The 20,748-nt window shown below is 42.7% G+C and overlaps 1 protein-coding gene across 1 annotated transcript in view; it reads left to right on the top strand.

Moving 5' to 3' along the window:
* Positions 1–13,719, top strand: part of KCNU1 (potassium calcium-activated channel subfamily U member 1) — an 80,422-nt gene extending 66,703 nt beyond the window's left edge. The window contains exons 25-28 of the mRNA XM_043536507.1: positions 5,485–5,615; positions 10,321–10,515; positions 11,777–11,883; positions 13,214–13,719. Of these exons, the coding sequence (XP_043392442.1) occupies positions 5,485–5,615; positions 10,321–10,515; positions 11,777–11,883; positions 13,214–13,382 (602 nt within the window). The 3' untranslated portion in view covers positions 13,383–13,719. The remainder of the gene's footprint in view (positions 1–5,484; positions 5,616–10,320; positions 10,516–11,776; positions 11,884–13,213) is intronic.
* Positions 13,720–20,748: the final 7,029 nt, after the last annotated feature.

The raw sequence follows: 20,748 nt of genomic DNA, 5'->3' as shown, positions 1-20,748 counted from the left end.
AGTCTCTCTTCAAGCCTAAGTTAATTGTATCCAGTTTGCAAATTACTGAAAAGTTGTGGTGATGGAGCTTGTGGCTGGGTAGTCATTACACTTGGAGTAACTGTTAATGGAGAATCCAGAGACACATTAGAAAAATAATCACATTTCTACTGGGAGATTCTATTTGGCTGAGCTAATTGAAACTGCACCAGTTGGAGAGAAAGAAAAATGTAGCTCTCCACAGAAACCTCATTTTCACCAAAGCTGCCCAAGGTCCAGTGGCTGTACATTCTACCCATGTAGGTTTCCATCCCTATAGTATATGAGCAGCTCACGTCCCTTAATGAATTTACCCTCGCAACACCCCATGAAGTAGGGATGTATGACTCCCTCATCTTACAGAGGTAAATGAATGAATAAATGAGTAAATGAATTCTTTGCATCAGTCTTCACTGCAGAGGATGTGAGGAAGATTCCCTCACCTGAGCCATTTCTTTTAGGTGACAAATCTGAGGAACTGTCCCAGATTGAGGTGTCTATAGAGGAGATTTTGGAACAAATTGGTAAATTAAACAATAATCAGTCATCAGGGCCAGATGGCATTCACTCAAGAGTTCTGAAAATATGAAATTGTAGAACTGCTAACTGTGGTATGTAACCTATCACTTAAATCAGCGTTTGTACCAGATGACTGGAGGATAGCTAATGTGACACCACTTTTAAAAATGGCTCCAGAGGTGATCCTGGCAATTACAGGCCAATAACCCTCACTTCAGTTCCAGGCAAATTGGTTGAAACTATAATAAAGAACAGAATTATCAGACACATGGATGAACACAATTTGTTGGGGAAGAGTCAACATGGCTTTTATAAAGGGAAATCATGCCTCACCAATCTATTAGAATTCTTTGATGGGGTCAACAAAATTAGAATTCTTTGATGAGGTCAACAGACAAGTGGATAAGGGTGATCCAGTGGATATAGTGTACTTGGACTTTCAGAAAGCCTATCACAAAGTCCCTCACCAAAGGCTCTTAAGCAAAGTCAGGAGTCATGGGATAAGAGGGAAGGTCCTCTCATGGATCAGTAACTGGTTGAAAGACCGGAAACAAAGGGCAGGAATAAATGGTCGGTTTTCAGAATGGAGAAGCGTAAATAGTGGTATCTCTAGAAGTTTGCAGATGATACAAATTACTCAAATTAGTTAAATCCAAAGCTGACTGCAAAGAGTTACAAAGGGATATCACAAAACTGGGTGACTGGGCAACAAAATGGCAGGTGGAATTCAGTGTTGATAAATGCAAAGAGATGCACCTTGGAAAACATAATCCCAACTATACATACAAAATGGTGGATGTGCAGTGGCAGCCAAAAAAGCGAACAGAATGTTGGGAGCCGTTAGGAAAGAGAGAGATAATAAGGCAGGAAATATCATAATGCCACTATATAAATCTATGGTACCTCCACACCTGGAATACTGTGTGCAGTTCTGGTCGTCCCATCTCAAAAAAGATATATTAGAATTGGGAAAGGTACAGAGAAAGGCAACAAAAATGATTAAGCTTCCATATAGGAGAGATTAAGAAGACTGGGACTGTTCAGCTTGGAAAAGAGAAACTAAGGGGAGATATGATAGAGGTCTATAAAATCATGAGTGGTATGGAGAAAGTGAATAAGGAAGCACTATTTAACCCTTCAAATAACACACAAACCAAGGGTCACCAATGAAATTAATAGGCATCAGGTTTAAAACTAACAAAAGGAAGTACAATGCAGAGTCAACCTGTGGAACTCATTGCCAGGGGATGTTGTGAAGGCCAAAAGTATAACTGCATTCAAAAAAGAATTAGTTAAGTTCCCGGAGGATAGCTTCATCAATGGCTATGAGCCAAGATGGTCAGGGATGCAACCCCATGATCTGGATGTCCCTAAGCCTCTGACTGCCAGATGCTGGGACTGGATGACGGGATGGATCTCTTGATAATTTCCCAGTTCTGTTAATTTCCTTTGAAATATCTGGCATTAGACACTGTTGGAAGATAGGATATTGGGCTAGATGGACCATTGGTATGGCCCAGTATGGCTGTTCTTCTGTTATGTACAGAAGGAGACTTGAGGTATAGAGAGATCTCATGACTTGCTCAAGGTCATATAGGGGATCTGGGGCAGAACCAGAAATTGCCCCCAGCTCTTCTGAGTCCCAATCCAGTGCCTTAGCCACAAGACCATCCTTATTTACATCCTCAAAACAACATTTTACTGACTGATCGTACCCTATGGTCCTGATGCTGCCTTATCACAGCTTAATTTCCCATAGGTGCCAGGAAGCAGCAGAAATCATGAAAGAAGGTTGTGCTTTGAGGGTTCCAGCCTGATTTCATTAGTGTTCTGTCACATGTCTTGGTACTGATAGTTTGGAAGGGATTACAAAGCTTAGGTTTAGGACATGATGCCTCACTTAGATTGTAAGCTCTTTGGGGCATTGACCATCTTTTTGTACAGCACCTAGCACCATAGGTACCATCCATGACTGGGATTTCTAGCCAATATTGCAATAGAAATAATAATCAAATAACACCTGTCCTACCAGCATCTCAGACCTATGGGCCACTCTGACACTTGAATTTCCCATAGTCATGCTTTGATATTCACTTGTGCTGTGGTCTGTGCTTTTATTTCTCTTGCCTCCCAGCATCTCAGAATGATTTGAGCCAGCTGTTATGATCCAGCCCCACTGAGGAGAGAATGTGCCATCAAGCTGATGGCTTGAGACAGGCAATGGACCAAGTGCGCAATTCCCTCCTGGATTCCATGTGGCAGTGGAGGGGAAAACCCCTGAAATCAGTTGACATGGCTTTGCATTTTAGTCATGTTAGATCTTTGACAAAGTAATGAATTTGGGCCAGTCCCTTAGCACATGCTTCCCTGCCCCCACTGTGGCCTAGAACAGAAATGGGAATCTGTTTGCAGACTCAGGGGTAAGGTAGGAAGGCAAATGCCCTCACGAGTTTAAGACTTGAAAGCACAAAAACAGCTGTCTTGCAAAAAGTCCCTCATATAGCCCCTAGGCCAGTGAAGCACTTATGTCTGTGCCTACCTTCCAAGCCAATGGAGGAATTACTTGCGTGCTTAAAGTTAGCCATATGCATACGTGCTTTGCTGGATCAGGTCTGTGGCTAACCTCTGGTCACTGCTGGGTACTACGTACCAATGTCAGCAATAAGACATCCATTACCAATGTTGCCATCTACCAAAGGCATCTTCTGAATACCAGTCACACACTGCTCAAAACCTGCCAAAAGAAGCGTCTTAGTATCCCTTAATATCTTAGATTCTTAGTATCTTTGGGTGAAATCCTGGGCCAACTGAAGTCAGTGGGAGTTTTGATGTTCATCTCCATGGGGATAGGATTTCATCCTGTGTCTTTTAGATTGCCATCTCTTCTGGGCAAGGATTGGCCTTTGCTATATGTTTGTACAACACTTAGCACAATGGAGTCCTGACCGTGACGGCCTCTAGGAGAGCCACAATATAACTGGTAAATAGTAAATTCCTACGAGCTCCTCAATTGCCACCTACCAAGGGAAACCCATTACAGACTCCCAGCTCCCACAGAAGCATAAGAAGGCATCAGCAGACCCAATTTCTACATTAAAAAGAGCTCTCCAGGAACTCAGACCCATTGTATTAAAAGCAGCCAAGCTGTTTCCTCCGGATTCTCATCAGCAATATGATATCTCAATTGAATCAGCATTGCCAAGGTTGGCTGGCCTCTGCTGTAATTACTGTGAGATCATGATGCTATCCCAGTGAAGTACAAAGCTTACCCTGGCCCCTGAGGCCATGCCATCTCCTGGCACTTGCTGAGCCATGAGGCATGATAGACCGAAACACGGGCTTTTCAGTGCCAGCATAGATCCTGAGTGCCCATGAAGGAAATAGACATGGATATAGCTGTTGGAGCATTATTCCCACATCTGGAGAGTTGTGTTACTGCCCTTATACTCTGATAGGCTGCTGCTTTCCCCTTACTTATGGGGACATGAGGAGGAGTATTCAAGGAAGGGAATTAGCCAAGCCAGCCACCTCCCATCAGGCTGATCTAAAGCCCATTGAAGTCAATAGAATGTCTCACTGGGCGCAGTGGGCTTTCGTTTAGCCCAGGGAACTGGCTGGCAGGGTTCGGATTTCCAATGCAACAAACTTCTGATTTGCTCGGCTACTCCCTCGAACGCAGGGTGAATGGACATTCCTCTGGAGTTACGGCTGCTAGATACCCCTGGCACAAGAGGCCAATAAGTGAAACAAATAACTTAGAAACAATAACAAACCCCCCCTAAACAGGAAAGAATGGGAAAAAAACAAAACAGGTTATTTCAATCTGTGCTAGTATGTCCATGGTTTTTATACCCAGATTCTTAAGGGCCGATCAATGGAGCAATACTGATTTATACCATTTGAAGGTCTGACCCCCAAAATGTAGGTTGGTTAAATTTTTGTGTACAGAATACATTGCTGAATGATAACCAGTGTGACTGGGTATCAGAAGTCTTTCAACAGCAATGTGAAACTGGCCAATTTTAGTCACCTTCTTTAAGCATCTGTTCAAATGCCTCCTAGCTTTGCAGGGCACAAAATACATTAATCAGTAATCACAGAAAGGTTACTTGTTAAGGTTTTATTTTTAATGGAAAAAATGGGTTCTTGATCTTAATTCCGTTGCTCATTCTGTCCCACTCCAGCTGTGTTGCTGTCATTCATCAACATTCTCACTGGCATAGCTCGAATACGAGCATATACCTAGTACATTCAGCAGCACAGCAGGTGCCTTCTGCCTGGACGGATTTACACAGTCTATTAAAAACAGAAAAGAAAGTTAAACCAATGCCATTTTTTATTATGAGGATTTCTTCAAGAACTATATGTTGGCTCTTAAATGTGGGCAAGACTGAGAGACTGCCTGATATCCCATAACTTAAGAATTGGTGTGTGTGGCGGGGGGAGGGGGTTTCAAAAATTAACTAAGCAAATTTAAACAGCAATTTTTTTTCTTTTTTATGATTGTATAATTAACCAGTGGAACTCACTGCTACAGGATGCTGAGGCATTATGGGTAAAAGTTTCCAAAACATTTAAGTGACTGAGAAGCCAAAGTCCCATTTTCAAAAAGTGACTTGGGAACTTAGGAACCTAAGTCTTAAGTCATTTTTGAAAATGTGGCTTTAGTTCCTAAGTCATTTGGGTGCTTTGGAAACTTTTACCCCATATCACTAAGGTCTGGGTTCTTGGTGTGATAAGCTTTTGCCCCAGTGCACAACTGGTCAGGTACATTAAATGCTTTTTTCCCCTTCTTCCTCTAAAGCAATAGGTTCTGGCTAGTGCAGGAGACAGGATAATGGGCTAGGCTAATGAATCATTGTTCTGTTCTCATCCTGTATGGTAACTACAGTGTTTTTAAGATCTTTAGTGTTCCTTCTTTGATTGATTGATTGATTGATTCTACAGACACTACATCGAATGTCCAGTTCATTGATCACCACATTAGCAGCGACTCTCAGATCCCAGAACAAGAGCTGTACCTCAGCTCCACTGGTGGTATCTTCTCAGACAGCTTTTTGGATTCTCTCTTGTCCACTGTAAGTACATCACTGACTCCTGTAACTGGTTGCCTCATAAACAACCATTCGCTAGGACAGGGACAACCAATCGAGCAACATAACAATTTCCATTTGGGATAAATCTACTAAGTCTCCCATCCTGTCTCCAAAAACAGCCAATATCACCTGCTTGAGAGCAAGGTGCAAGAAACCCTGCAGTAGGCAATGATGGGGTTAGTTAGAGGTTGGCTTATTCCCTAATGTAGGAGAGTTTATAGCTCTTCCAAAACTCTTGTATATTTTTAATCCTTTAAATTTTATAGCTCTAGATATTCCTGTTATCCAAAGAAACGTTTACTCCTTTTTTGAATCCTGCTTTTTGCCTCAATGATATCTTGTGGCAGTGAGTTCCACAGGGTTATGCGAATCCGGAGAACCATCAGTTCCAAGAGACATCTCATTCAGTGCACACCATTGTCAGCACTCTCATTCTCTGTGCCAGGGGTTCTCAGACGTTATTGCACCGCAACCCCCTGCTGACAACAAAAATTACTACACGACCCCAGGAGGAGGGACCGAAGCCTGAGCCCACCTGAGCCCCACTACCCTGGGTGGGGGCGGGCAGGCCCAAAACCTGAGCCCCATCACCCCAGGTGGGGAGGGCCAAATCCAAATCCCCAGGGCTTTAGCCCCAGGCGGGGGCCTGTAATCTGATCCCTGCCATCCAGGGCTGAAGCCTTCAGACTTCAACTTCTGCCCTGGGAAGTGGTGTTCGAGCTTTGCTTTGGCCCCAGGCCCCAGCAAAGCTAATGCCAGCCTTGGCGGCCCCATTAAAACAGGTTGTCCCGACCCACAGTTTGAGAACCGCTTCTCTACGCTGTATAAATAAGTTAGCTGGAGTTATTTTATAGTGTTTTCATTACAGGTTTTTTTTTTTTTTTTTTTAAAGAATCCTTACTTGCTGTAAAAGATATTTAGGATGAGTCTGACTGTTTTTTAGCATGATTTAGATCAGGAGCAAGCTGTTCCTCTGAAGGGAAATGTATTCGTTCAAACCATCATTACCTTTGACACCAATTGGACCCTTTGTTGGAAATCACAATAGTAGTGCCAATAACTGAATGGCCCATGAAGACTCAAACTTCTTGCTCATCTATGGGAGGGAGGGACAGAGGGAGTAGGAGAAGGTACCTCCAGGTCCGGCTTGAGGTGCATTGGTGAGCTGAAGTGTGGAGGGACATTTGCACGACCACTACCCTGCTATAACTGATGTGGGATAAACAAAACACTTCATTCTCCAGGGATGTCTGTCTGGCATCAGCATGGAAATTCAATTGGGCTGGATTGCAAAGCGAAGTCAATGGGAGTAGTATGTTTTCTACAAAGAGATTTAGGCGTACAACTAATTCTACACGTGTTGCCACAATCATAGACCCGATGTGATCCAGATGTCTGCAAGCCCCATCAGATTAGGACCCTTACAAAAGAGGGAAAGGTTTGAATCTGCAAAATTTTTTGGCAATGGCTCTGTATAACATTTGTATCTTTAAGAATGTGTTTAACATGGTACATGGGATTGAAAATGTAAGGAGAGCAGAGAGAACATGACAGTTCCCCACCCCCATAACATATTCATGTCAGATTGCTGACAGAAGTGAGTGATACTGATGGTAGTGACGCGGATGAGGGAAAGTGTGGGGCAGTTAAGCCAACATTTTGTCAGGAAGACAGCAGCTCAATTCATAATAAGCCTGCATCTCCCAAACTGGCTGCCCTTCTTTCTTAACTGTGCCACCTCCCATCCCCATGACCTTTGGTGCTGCAGTCAAGTTACACGTGACTTGCCTTGGATTCAGGTGTAACAAGATACTGCTTGGGCGGCAGTTTTAAAGAAATTGAATAAATATACCACAAACCTCTTGAAGGGATAAGCAGTCCAAAAAAAAGAGAAGAGTGTCAAGTCCAGTTATGCTTTCCTGAGAAGACTCCAGTGTTAGGGAAAGTATTATATGGCTGCTAGTCACTGATATGTCAGTCAGCCTGACTGTAATTAAGGATCGCTGGTGTCAAGTGTAAAAGTAACTTGAGATCTAGCATGACCTGTCTTAAAGGATAAAATTTCACTCAGGCTTCAGATCCCAAGTCAGTCCAGGAATGATCAACTCTTAGGTCTAATTTTTCAGCAGGAGAATGTCTTTGGTCAGATTCAGCTGGTCATTAAATGTAGGGAAGAAGGAAAAGAGACATGATATTGTTTAGTCAGGCAGAGGGTTGGGAAAAGCAAAGCAAGCGAATGAGAACAAAGAATAGAGGAAAGCATTCAGCTGTTAAATATCATCTCTGCTTTCCCATCATTGTGAAGATCTGCTGAAAGTTCCTGGGTTTTTGAGCTGCCTGAGAGCCAGTTTGTTGTCTTCCTGTAACGGGAAAGGACGGTGCTGGAGAGGCCAGTGTGGAGGAAAAGCAATGACAGTAGATTCCATCAAGTGAAGCATAACCCCCTCGGAAGTCGGAAGTAGAAATGGCTCTCGCCCTAACCTGATACTTGATGGCTAGCGGGGCAGAAAGGAGCTATATAGTGCAAGAAGAGAGAGAGGATGGTTTTGTGGTTAAGGCACTGAAAAGAGTTCAATTAATGGCTCTGCCATAGGTTTCCTGTATGATGGGGGGCAACTCATGCAGGGCCAGGTTTGCAAATGCTCAGCACTTAACAACTGGTCTGGATTTTCCATCATGCTCAGCAGCCAATATGGAGTTGATGGGACTAACTGGGTAACTGCTCAATAATGTGAGAAGAGGGTTCACAGCCTGTCCTGTCGTATGCAGTGGCATTCCAAGGGCATCCACGCTCTTCAGGCTGTAACCAAATAACAGATGGAGAAGTCAGTAGGGTCTCCCCCTTTCATCACAAGAACTTGGCTCCTTTACAGTGAGCTTGGAGATCCATTTTAAGCATACTGAAACTTGCCTGCGTGCACATACTCTTACACATCTCTTTACTTGTTTTGCCCCTTCCAAACTTCTACAGTATAGCTAGGCAAAGAAAGTACAGAATGAGGGTGACATGCAAATCCTATTAATTCACCCAAGTATGGAAATACAATTCTTTTGATGTCAAAAAGTACAGCAACGATATGTTAAATAGCTCAGCGCTCTTCAGTTAAATATGTAAAATGCAGATTCCTCTGGAGCAGTATCACTTCAGAATAACCCCAGACTACAGCTCCTTACTTTAAAAGGCTGATAATTACTCTAACAGCATTATAGCCTTTTGCCCAACAATGTGTTCATATGTTATTAAGCGGATTTGAGTTTAGCTCGGATTTAGTAACACCATTCCTTCTCCACAGCTTGTTTAGTTTTTCCTCCTGAGAGTGCAGGTGACAGATTCCATAAGATTACTACATGTGGGAAATTAGTTTTTGAGAAAGAGTAGAAATTAAATTATTTGATGCATTGAGATTATGGACAGAGGAAATCGGTTCAAATAAACATAAGAAAAATGCTTTTTTTTTTTGCCCCAAATTTGAATTTGAACCACACACTTTTTTTTCAGGTTTGCAAAAGCTCAGTTGTCTTTTTCCCCCTACTTCTGTCTTGTAATGTTTCAGGGTGTGCTTTACAGTTTCTCCAGAGAGCCTCCTTATCTAGCTTAAACGGCTGGCACGGATTCTCCTTGTGAAGTTACTTACATTGTTAAGAGTGTGTTTCAGAAAGTATCTTTCTGAGTTGCTAGCATTTTTTGCCGACTATTATTGGTATAAATGAATTCACAAAGTGCAGGACAATAGAGGATTAGGCCCACTGTGTCCTGCAGAGTTTGGGCTGTACACTTAATGAGTATTCTGTTTTGTCAGTCTGGGGGGATATTTGAAAGCTCAGTGTGTTAGTTCTGTCTTCACCAGTCTTCTTCCAAAACTGAGGGCCCATGAAGCTAAAGCGCCCTGCATAACTTTAAAAAAATATAGCCACAGAATTAGGGTGCTAGAATCAGAAGACCTGAGCTTTCTTTCCATCCCTATCACTGACGTCTGTGTGACCTTGGGCAAGCCTTTTCACTACTTGCTGCCTCTATTTCCCCTTTCACCCCTTGTCTGACTTGGTCTATTTAGACTGCAATCAGAGACAGATGGAAATTTGTCAACGAAATATTTTTGCATTGGAAAATACAGATTCATCAAAACCAAAACTTTTCTCAGGAAAGGGTTGGTTTCAATGAATTTCCTGTTTTGAAAAACTTTTGAAAATAGAAGTTTCAAAATTGCCAGAATGTCCCCTTTTTTGACATTTTCTCAGTGAAGAGTTCCATTTTTTGACTCCAAACAACCTTTTGTTTAGAAATTTAAGATAAGTTATTGCAAAAAGCATTTAAGAAAATAAGAAGCTCAAAATCAAAACGAAATGTTTCTGTTGACCCAATTCAGTTTCACACACACCTCTCCCAGATTTCTGGTTCATTAAGATTGTTGAGATTTTTTTCACGTTTCGTCCTGATTCAGGACTGGAATTCTTTTTCGTTTTAATCTAATTGCGGGGGATGGGGGCGGGGGAGAAGTCCCATTTTCTGACCAGGTCTAGTCAAAACACTGCAGCACACACTGCGGAGAATAATCCTGCACCAGCAGGGATTGCTGTACTAGAGGTGACGGATAGGTAATTTCCATCTTAAAGTGATAGGGTGATCGCTTTTGTCAGCCTGATATAAACCGGAGGTTTCTGTGTCTGCTGTGACCTTCCTTTCCAGACCTACCGTGACCACCACGTCTTGGCTCTGCTCCAGACTCTGGTGACGGGTGGGACAAGCCCTGAACTGGAGGAACAGCTGGCAGAGAAGAATGTGCTCTGTGGCAGTTTCACGAACACAGCATATGTGGCCCCCAGAGCTAGGTGCAAACTTGCGCTTATGCCTCTGTCCAAGAGGCTGTTAACGGATTCCCGGGTGAGTTATAGCACCATCTTGGTAGCGTTGCCCTTTATGAGCTTGGTTCTGATCTCACACTGGTGTAACTTAGAAGTAACTCCCCTGAAGTCAATGGAAACCCAGTGTTGAGAGTATAATCAGATCCCATATCACTATTCAGTGCAGCAGTGTGAACAGCCTAACCTGTGTATATGGCATGTCCTGTATCTCAGTGTTTTATGGGGTAAATATGTCATGACCTCGCACTGATTAGTGAGTTGGTTACCAAGTGCAGTCAGTAAATATCTCCTCCCTTATCCAGCCTCACCACCTATGCAGTCTGCGAATAGCCAGTGGTGACTGTCTCAACAATATCCTGTCCATTCTGAAGCCTCCTTTATTTTTACAGCAAGAGATTTTGGAACTTTCATAAGAATATGACCAGGCACAAAATATCCCAAGATTCACTTGTGTAGCTGGGATATTGGCTGTCCTAATATGATATTGACACTCTGGCCTGCTGCAAATCTCAGAGTAAAATATCACCTGAATCACCCTCTATCAACTTATCCTCTTCTTGTTCTCTTACCAAAATGCTGGTGACTACTGACCAGGGCCTGGCCTAGATGTGTCTCTTTCTCTTCCAAAGATACCTGGCTTCCTTTGTCCCTGATTGCTGTCCACAGTCATCTCTCCAGTGGTCATTATTGTCTCCTTCATACAAATCCACAGGGACCAATGGGAAGGGGGTTGGAATCCTGGCATGTACCATGTACCAAGGCAAGTGAGTGTGACTCTCAAGGCTAGGCATTGCTCATCCTTATTAAGCATTTTGAAAACCACTCTCCAAATGAAGGCCCTGATTCAGCAAAGCACTTCAGTCAATGGGACTTAAGCAAGTGCTTAAAGTTAAGAACGTGCTTATGTGCTTTGCTGAATCAGGGTTTGTCTTTTCTCTGGCTGCTGAGTGTGAAACACAACCATGCGCACATGCCCTAGTGGAGACATAAGACTAAGCCGACATATGTAAAATTCAGGTTCATTAAATTGGATCTGAATCTGTGGCTAAGGGTGTCAGATATCCTTTCTTAATATTACTTAGATTGTAAACTCTGTAGGGCAGGGTCCTTTTTTTATTCTGTGCTTCTACAGCATCAAGCACTGTGGGGTCCATGACTAGGGCTCCTCGGTGCTACTGAAATACCAGTAATAAATAATAATAAATCTGCTAATGGACTGATCTCACCAGAGGGCTGAATGACCATTCCAGCTAAGAGTACTTTTTGTTCTCTCACTGCAGGATTCCTTTGGAGACATTTACTGCAAAGCATTAGACTTGTTTGGAATCCTTTGCTTTGGACTCTACCGTCTGACAGAAGAGCCCAATCCATACAGGAATAGGGGAGTGCATTTTATTTGAAACTGTGTTTTATATTTACTTCAGTTTGAGCTGGGCAAGAAAGATCCAAAAAAATCTGTTTAATCAATCATAATCATAATGCTGCAATTATTTTAGATGGTGGGCAAGGAGATACAATCAATTTTGGAGTGCTCCTGAAAACAAAGGAGTCACAGATTTGCTAATTACATGTGCAGTGCAGGCAGATGAAGCCTTCACATGGCTCTAACAAGACACCTCAGTCTTGACTTGAAGCTCAGATGCTAACCTAAATCTTAAACTAGAGCAGCCCCAGCTGTTCCAGTGCTGTGCCTCCATGATATCATAATCCTGGTCCCTTCCCCAGTCTGAGTCAAGATTTGCACCCTTGTTATGGCTCTGTGTATCCCCTGAACAGAGACCTTTAGATATATCTACTTTTGTGGCGGTTACCGTGCCTACTATGGGCTAGCATGAGAGACAACGATGCTTATTTAATATCTGATTATTCTTTACATGTGAACACTGGCCTTTAGCGAGAGGCCAGAGTGTGATGTTAGTGGGGTTGTCCAAGTTCATAGATTCCACAGATTTTAAAGTCAGAAGAGAGCACAATGATCATCTAATCTGATCTCCAGCATGACCGAGGCCAGAGAATCCCACCCAGTGATTCCTGCAATGAGCCAAAAATGTTGGTTGAACTAGAGCAACTCTCTTAAAAAGACACCCACTCTTCAAGGGATAAAGCATTTATCACATCCTTTGGCAATCTCTTCCAGTGATTAATTAACCCCAATTAAAAATTTATAACTTATTCCTAGGTATAAGTGAGGGCAGAAGAAAGCCCTATGCATGGTACAGTATAGTATGCATCTTCTAATTCAGGGGTTGGTAACCTTCGGCACGCAGTCCATCAGGGTAATCCGCTGGCGGGCCGTGAGACATTTTGTTTACGTTGACCATCCACAGGCATGGCCCCCCGCAGCTCCCAGTGGCTGCAGTTCACTGTTCCTGGCCTATGGGAGCTGTGGGAAACAGCGGGCCGCAGGGACGTGCTGGCTGCCCCTTCCCACAACTCCCATTGGCCAGGAACGGCAAACCATGGCCACTGGGAGCTGCGGGAGGCTGTGCCTGCGGATGGTCAACATAAACAAAATGTCTCACGGCCCGCCAGCGGATTACCCTGATGGACCGCGTGCCGAAGGTTGCTGACCTCTGTTCTAATTATTCAAAAGGATTTTTCAAGTGCAGTTACACATTGCAAAAAGATGCTATTCCCTAGCTATCCTGAGCATTACTTAGCAAAGGTCAAAGGACCCCACAGAGCTGTTGGATTCTCATATTCTGGTGCTTTTCCAGGTATGCAATTGCTCGGCCCCCCAGTGATTTCAAGATGTTACCTACGGATATGGTGTTTTGCATTGTCCCATTCAGCACCACAGCAACTAGTGACCTGTCAGTTTGTGAGGAGGATCTTTCACCAAGGAGGCATCAGAGCCATACGGACAGTTCCATAAAGCAAAATTAAGTGAGATTGTGGAAATAAAAAAGAATGTATTGGTTACTAAGACCCCACAATGAGCTTTCTTGGTCATTTTTTCCTAGGGATGTAGCAGGCAGTTTGAAATGCTTAAACACTGACATGAGCAGCTGTGTAGCCACACAGGCTGGGATTTTCAAAAGTGCCTACAGAAGTTAGGCATCCATGTTAACCTTTTACCCATGGCCTGAACTCAGATGATCAGGTAAATAATCATTTATATCTTAGCAAGCATCTTAACTCTTTCTAAATTAACACCAATGAAACTCAAGTTCTCATGCAAAGTAGGAGTAACCAAAGAAATGTAAGGATTATTTTCAAATTGGTTTTGCAGTAGATCTGGGGCACAGTGCTTAGCTTGCGGCCTAGTAGTAGTAATTGTTAGCATGAGGCCACATTAGGCCTATTGTAAGTTAGCATACATAAGTAACCTTGGGTTAAAAGATTTAGCAATATGTATCCTGTGATAGACTGTTAGACTGCAAAGGCTGTATTTAGCCCAGACTTCCTTAATGTCATTGAACAGAGAACCTTCTACCTGAGCAAATCCTTATGACAATAGTGGGAATACCCAAAATAGATAGCCTAAATGCCCAAGTATAGACAAAAGGTCAAGATGTAATCAAATATGGTCTCAGAAGTAGGCGGGTGTGGGAATAGGTGCGTAAAGGGGTATTGAACCTGAGCCTTGGCAAGAATTCAGGATGACAGGATGGTGTCAACCTTAATGCTTTTCTCTCCTTAAGGGGAACCCACAGCCCCATGGATTCATGAGTATACAAGATGTGGATTCTGCTGCTGTTTGTGTTTTTCTAATTCTGTGATTTTGCTTATACTGGTCGTGGTATTAATAAAATTCATGAAATCTCTTTATATGTCTCACCAATCATCTTCTTCATAATTAGTCTCTAAGTAGCCACCAAAGAAAGAGGCTGTTATTAGTGACAAGTGCATTTTGCACCTCAAAATAATCATCAGGATACACCCCACTCGCAGAGAAGTTCAATGGAAGTTGGGCTCCCAGTTCCCAACTCTACCTTTGAAAGTAACCCATCTGCCCCCAATTAGCATTACCCACTTTTCACTGACAAGGTATCTCCCTTGGTTCTCAGGCCACGCACACAGCTAAGGCATGTAACAGTTTTCTCTTCTAGACAGAAACAGGGATAGAAGAGGGGCAGAGCCAAGTGTAGCTATCTGCTGCCTTTGTACGGAAGATGGCATGGAGAGCTTGGCCTTGTGCCTGTTAAGTCAATGGCAAAACTCCCATTGACTTCAATGGAGCAGCAGACCCAGAGGGAGCACCCCAGTGCATTCCTAATTGTGAAATACATGTTTCTGATTTGTCTCTCTTCCATTCTGTCTTCCCCTCTAATCTTTCATTTACCATCTCATTTCCCCCTTTCCCTTTATTTTTGAGCCTTCTCCCAAGTAAATATAGGATATCGATTCTTTGAAACATACCATGTGGGGTTAGACTATCTGTCCTTCAAGCCCAGTGTTCTGCCTATGGCTAATACCTGATACTTCAGAGAAGGTAATCCCCACATCCATCTTATAGGAGCCAGTTGTGCCAAGGGGGAAAAGCTTCCTTGCCTGGCTAGCTGCTCTTCTCAAGTGTAAAACAACAACAGCAACAAATGGGTCAGTTGGAGGGCTAAGGATCTGGGCAAAGGACAGTTGAACAAAGAAATTCAAAAAACGCATGACAGTTAGAGAGGCTCAGGAAAAAGGGCTAGAGGATCAGGCTGTTTCTCCCAGAAAATATTCCCAGTTCCTCAAAATTTGAAATTTCAAAATGTGATTTTTTTTAAAAAATAAAAAAATAAAATTCAAAAAAAGGCCAACCAACTCTAGAGTTGGTCCAAATGTGGGCATGTGGAGGGAATTGTTGTCATTTTTGTGTGGTTTTGCTTTACTTTTTGGGTGAAAGATGGATTTTGAAAATTAAATTGTTGTTGACATTTCAAGATGTTGACGAGCTCAAATGCTAATACCACACCTCGGTATTATGATGATATCTTTTCTCTAATAGGAGGCAGAAGATACTGGAATCTCTGCTGAGCAACGCATGGAACAACCATAATTAACTACTCTTGGGAGATTAGTGTTCTTTACCATGCCGAGGGAGAAAGGACCTCACAGTTAACTGAAGATATTGCTATGAAATATAAAAACTCAAAAGGAACTTGTGGCATAAATTAGGCTCTGTCCTTACATTACAAAGTCAGCCAAGGGAAGGAGAAAGGGTGTTGTTTTTTTTCGCTCTTCCCCTAACGCTAATTAGGTTTGAAAGACTGCAGCTTGAGTCCAGCCACCGCATGCCGAGAAGAAAGGAACCCGAACAGCTGAAGCAGAGTTCAGACTAAACTAACTGCAAGCTCCCCAGGGACGTCACAAGGTAAACCTGATAGTCTCTGTCATTTACAATCATTATCAGGCAGCCGACTCTCTGTAATTTTACTAGGGAGACAATTAACAGATCCCTGAAGCTCAGGAAGAAAGTCTTAGTCCTTTTTCTATTTTAAAGGGGGAAAAAAGGGTTGAATTAAATGAAGGAGTGTGCCAGTTCTCTCTGGCCTATGCAATGGACACATCCAAGCTTATACCGTTATTGAGAGGAAGGCTAAGGAACTGAACTGGGATTCAAGAGATCTGGGCTCATTTCCCAGCTCTGCCACAAACACTCTGTGTGATCAGGGCAAATCACTTAATCTCTCTGACTTAATTCACCATCTGTAAATTAAGGATAATAATTGGCCCTGTGTCTATTTAGATTGTAAGCTCTTTTTGTAAGGGTCTATCTCTTACCATGTGTAGAGTCTAGCACAATGGGACCCAGATCTAGGATCCAAGTGCTACCATGAAACAAATAATAATAGTAATAATAATAATAATAATAATAAGCATCTAGAGACAGGCTTGAACCAACACTCCAGATGGACAGAAAATATCATAAGATAGAAAATACCATAATTTCACTATATAAATCCATAGTGCGCCCACACCTCAAATAATGCATGCAGTTCTGATCGCTCCATCTCACAAAAGATATATTAGAATTGGAAAAAATACAGAGAAGGGCAACAAAAATGATTAGGGGGATGGAACAGCTTCCATGTGAAGTGAGAGATTAAAAAGACCGGGACTGTTCAGCTTGTAAAAGAGACAAATGACGGGGATATGATAGAGGTCTATAAAATCATGACTGGTACGGAGAAAGTGAACAAAAAAGTGTTATTTACCCCTTCATATAACACATGAACTAGGGGTCACCCAATGAAATTAATAGGCAACAAGTTTAAAACAAACAAAAGGAAATGTTTCTTCACACAGCGCACAATCAAGTTGTGGAACTCATTGCCAGGGAATTTTGTGAAGGCCAAAAGTATAACTTGATTCAAAAAAGAATTAGATAAGTTGCTGGAGGATAGGTCCATCAACGGCTAATAGCAAGCCAATGCTCTGGGTGTCCCTTCACCTCTGAGTGCTAGAAGCTGGGATTGGATGTCAGGGGATGGATCACTCAATAATTTGTCCTGGTCTGTTCATTCCCTCTGAAGCACCAGGTATTGGTCACTGTCATAAGACAGGCTTCTGGGCTATGTGGAGCATTGATCTGATCTAGTATGGCCATTGTTATGTTCTTATGGGACCATTCCTGAACGTTGGGGAAGTCTTGGGTTTGGAGACAGATCTGAGCTTTATGACTCAGACTCAACTCTCTTGGAACAAACTAATCATCATGCATTTTCAGTTCAGGACAGATTGCAAGTAGGGATGGGAGAAACCTGCTCAGAGGAAACAAAATAACACAGGAAGCACCCATTTTCCTTGCCAGCTCTTTGTAGAACGAAACTTGACCAAGACTGTAGGCTGGTTTTTCGGTAGGAGAAAAACACCCACTATAGATATAGCCTCAAAGGCAAATCTGTACACTGGAACTTGCACACATCCCTAAAAATATAGAAATTGCTAGGCTACAGCATTTCAGTACTGCATCTAGTCCAGGATCCTGCCTCCAACAGAGAATGTCTCCTAGCCAATATAGAAAATGGAATTTATTTTAGATAAACACATTTGGGTTCCCTTGGAATTTAAAAGTAGAGACCTAAGGTTCTTTATTATTATTATTATTATTATTATTTTATTTTATTATTGTTTTCAGTAGCACTGAGACCACAACTGAGATCAGGAACCCATTATATTAGACTCAGTACTGACAAAAAGTAACTCAATCCTTGCCCTGAAGAGCTTACAATCTAAATAGGCAAGACAGTCAAAAGATGGGAAGACGAGAATATTCTTCTCCCATTTCTACAGATGGAGGAATGAAACAGAGATATTAATTGGCATGCCCATAGTCACACAGTGAGTCTGTGGCAGAACTAAGAACCAACTCTATGTCTCCTGACTCCCAGTCCAGTCCCTTAACCACACAATCATCCTTCTGCAGCGTACTTCAAGCTACTCCTGTATTATTTTAACTAGTAGTAATTAGATCATTTGTTTTTAAAACTCCTTCAGTCTGCTCTAGTCGGGTCTGTTTGTGGAGCTGTTGTGGCTCATGATGTTTCCAGAGCAAGTTGGTGAAAAATCCCTCTCAGAAGGAGGGATGGGTAAGAAAACCAGCTGCACGCATGCATACACAAATCCCATGAGATTGCACTAATTACTGTGTAAGTGGCAGACTCTGAGGTGGAGTCTCACCTGCGGCAGGTGAGAATAAGGTGCTGACAGAAATTAAATGCAAAAGGTTTTTTGAAAAGGTACGTGAGTGTAACAGATCTAATCTCTGGGAGGGGGATGGAGATTCACAGGCAAACCTAGATAATCTGTCCTTCAGTGATTACAGCTCAATGGTTCCACAACACACGCTGGGAATTTCCATCACTCAGTGATGTGGGGTTTTTTTAGGGTGTGTTTTGCTTGATCCGTTCATAGATTTTAAATCCAGAAGAGACCATTGTGATCATTTGTCTGACCTCCTGCATAACACAGGCCTGAGAATTTCACTCAGTGATTCTTGCTATGGAACCAGCTAACTTATCATGAGATCCTCCACACAAACCCCTTTTGTGCAGCCCAAAATCAACATGGCTTCAATGGAGGATAGCAAAACTGCTCTCAGTGAAATTAGAACTACCATGAACTTTTTTGCCCAGATTCAGAAGGTCCAGTTAGTTTAGAGAAGGCACCTAACTTTTGGGCACTTAACTAAAACTTTTGTGTCGTTGCTCTTTAAAAATAAATACATAAATCCCAGACTTATAATTTGAAGAGAAACTTTGCAAGCCTGTCACTGTGCAGCAGGGCCCCTTTGGCGGAGATAGGCCTGGACAGCAACTTCTTATACAGAGAAAAGAAGAAAACTCACCAAGATGGCATGGATTCTGCTTCCTTCCACAACAGACTAGCACAGCACAATTATTTTCAAGCGCAAAAAGTGATTATCTTAATGTGTTAGTTACTCTTTAACATGGTCAATTGATTTCACATTGATTTTCACTGCGGCTCATGCATAAGTCTGAGAGAAGTAAATATTCAAAAAGAAGCCAAACCAAGGGACCTGGATGGCTCAGGGGCATGGCTGTTTGGCCGTTTGCCTTTAAGTCACAAGCTGGAATGCAGATCTATGGTATTGGGATATCTATAGTATCTGCTGGCTGGTCAGTGGCCTATTTGAGTAGTACTGTTGACTGGTTCACTCATGAGCTGCACTGTTTGCTGAGATGGACTGGACAAACCCCTTACTGTATCAGAGAAGGAAGAGTTTAATGTTCTCTCTTGGAGACAGCTTGCCCTTCCCCAAAACATCTGCCTTCAGTATAAAGCCTGGAGGGGAATAGAAAAGGAGAAAGCAGGTCTCAGGACGGAGCTCCCCTGAATGAGAGGTCTTGGGTCTTAAAGGATGGTCCCAAGATTAGGGTCCTTCCCTGGGATTTGAGAAATCAGCACTCAGGTCCCTTCTCTGCCACACACTGCCTGTCTGACCTTGGGTAAATCACTTCACCTTTCTGTGCCTCAGTTCTCCATCTGCAATACGGGGGTAATAGCACTTCCCTGCCTCACATTGGTGCTGTGAGGATAAGTACATTAAAAATTGCGAGGTTCTCAGAATTCTATGATAACAGGGCCATTTAAGTATCATAAATAGGTAGCCTGAGGGCAAGACTACACATTGGCACTACACTGGCACAGCTATATCGGTGCAGCTGTGCCACTGTAGCGTGTCTGGTGAAGATGCGCTATGCCGATGGGAGAGTGCTCTCCCACAGTCATAATTCCTCCATCTCTGTGAGAGGCGGAAGCTGTGTCAGCAGGAGAGTGTCTCCCACCAACATAGCGCTGGTGTGGACAGTACTTCGGTCGCTGCCACTTGGGTCACTTAGGGGGGTGTCTTTCACACCCCTGAGCAATGAAAGTTTTATCAATTTAAGCAGTAGTGTAGACCTGCCCTAAGTGTAAGACAGAGAAGACCTAGGGAGTGGACTGAGAGGTCTTGAGGTAGGAACCCACGGAACAACTTAGATTGGGATGAATTCTTGGGCAGGACTTTGCGTTGTCTTTGTAAGTCAAACCCTAGTAAGGGGAAGGAGAGGCAGTAAATTCTGACTCTACATGTAGCCTGTGGACTCCTCAAACACAAAGCTCACTGCTAACCACCTACATTGTTGTTTGTCTGGATCCATTTTCAATGTCAGGAGCAGATTCCTCAGCCAAATCCAGGCACATATGAGGAATGGAAGCACCATTGTTTTTTCATTCATTATTGTTCTATTGCTTAAAAAGAAAAAAAACATTCACACAGGTATCTTATTTGCTTCTCTAACAGGCTCCTGCACACTGAGAAGAGATTTTAACCAAAAGAACTCTGAAGAACATCGAAGTCTGCTCATTCAGAGGTTCCCCATGTTCAGCCCCCCTCAAAGCATGTGAGAAATTTAGACTTTTTCTTGCCAGCAGAGTTTCAACCTTCCTTTTGTCCCAAATCATCAGCCTTCCTTAGAATGGATGGATAAATATTGGAGGGGCTTCTTCATTATTGCAGTATCTACAGTTCTCAGAACTCTGTTTTATCCAGCTGCAAGACACATTAAACAATCCAGGCCTAATTTACCATGGGGTTACATTACATGGTGCAAAACTGGATAACCCCAGGGTGAATCAGCCCTTTTTTTTTCTAGCTAAAAGAGAAGCCTGAAGCTAGTTTTGTTTGTTTGTTTATGTACTTTGCCTCCAAGTGCTCCTTAGTTGTGTGGGACTGTCAGTCACATTACAGTGGCTGTCAGTCATCAGCATGGCTGATGACAGGTGACAGATGCTCTATTTTCATACATTCATAAGATTTCTG

The sequence above is a fragment of the Chelonia mydas genome, chromosome 26, assembly GCF_015237465.2.
Source record: "Chelonia mydas isolate rCheMyd1 chromosome 26, rCheMyd1.pri.v2, whole genome shotgun sequence".
NCBI classification, from domain to species: domain Eukaryota; kingdom Metazoa; phylum Chordata; order Testudines; family Cheloniidae; genus Chelonia; species Chelonia mydas.
Note: the sequence above shows the minus strand (reverse complement) of the source record. Positions and strands in the feature narration are given on the sequence as shown.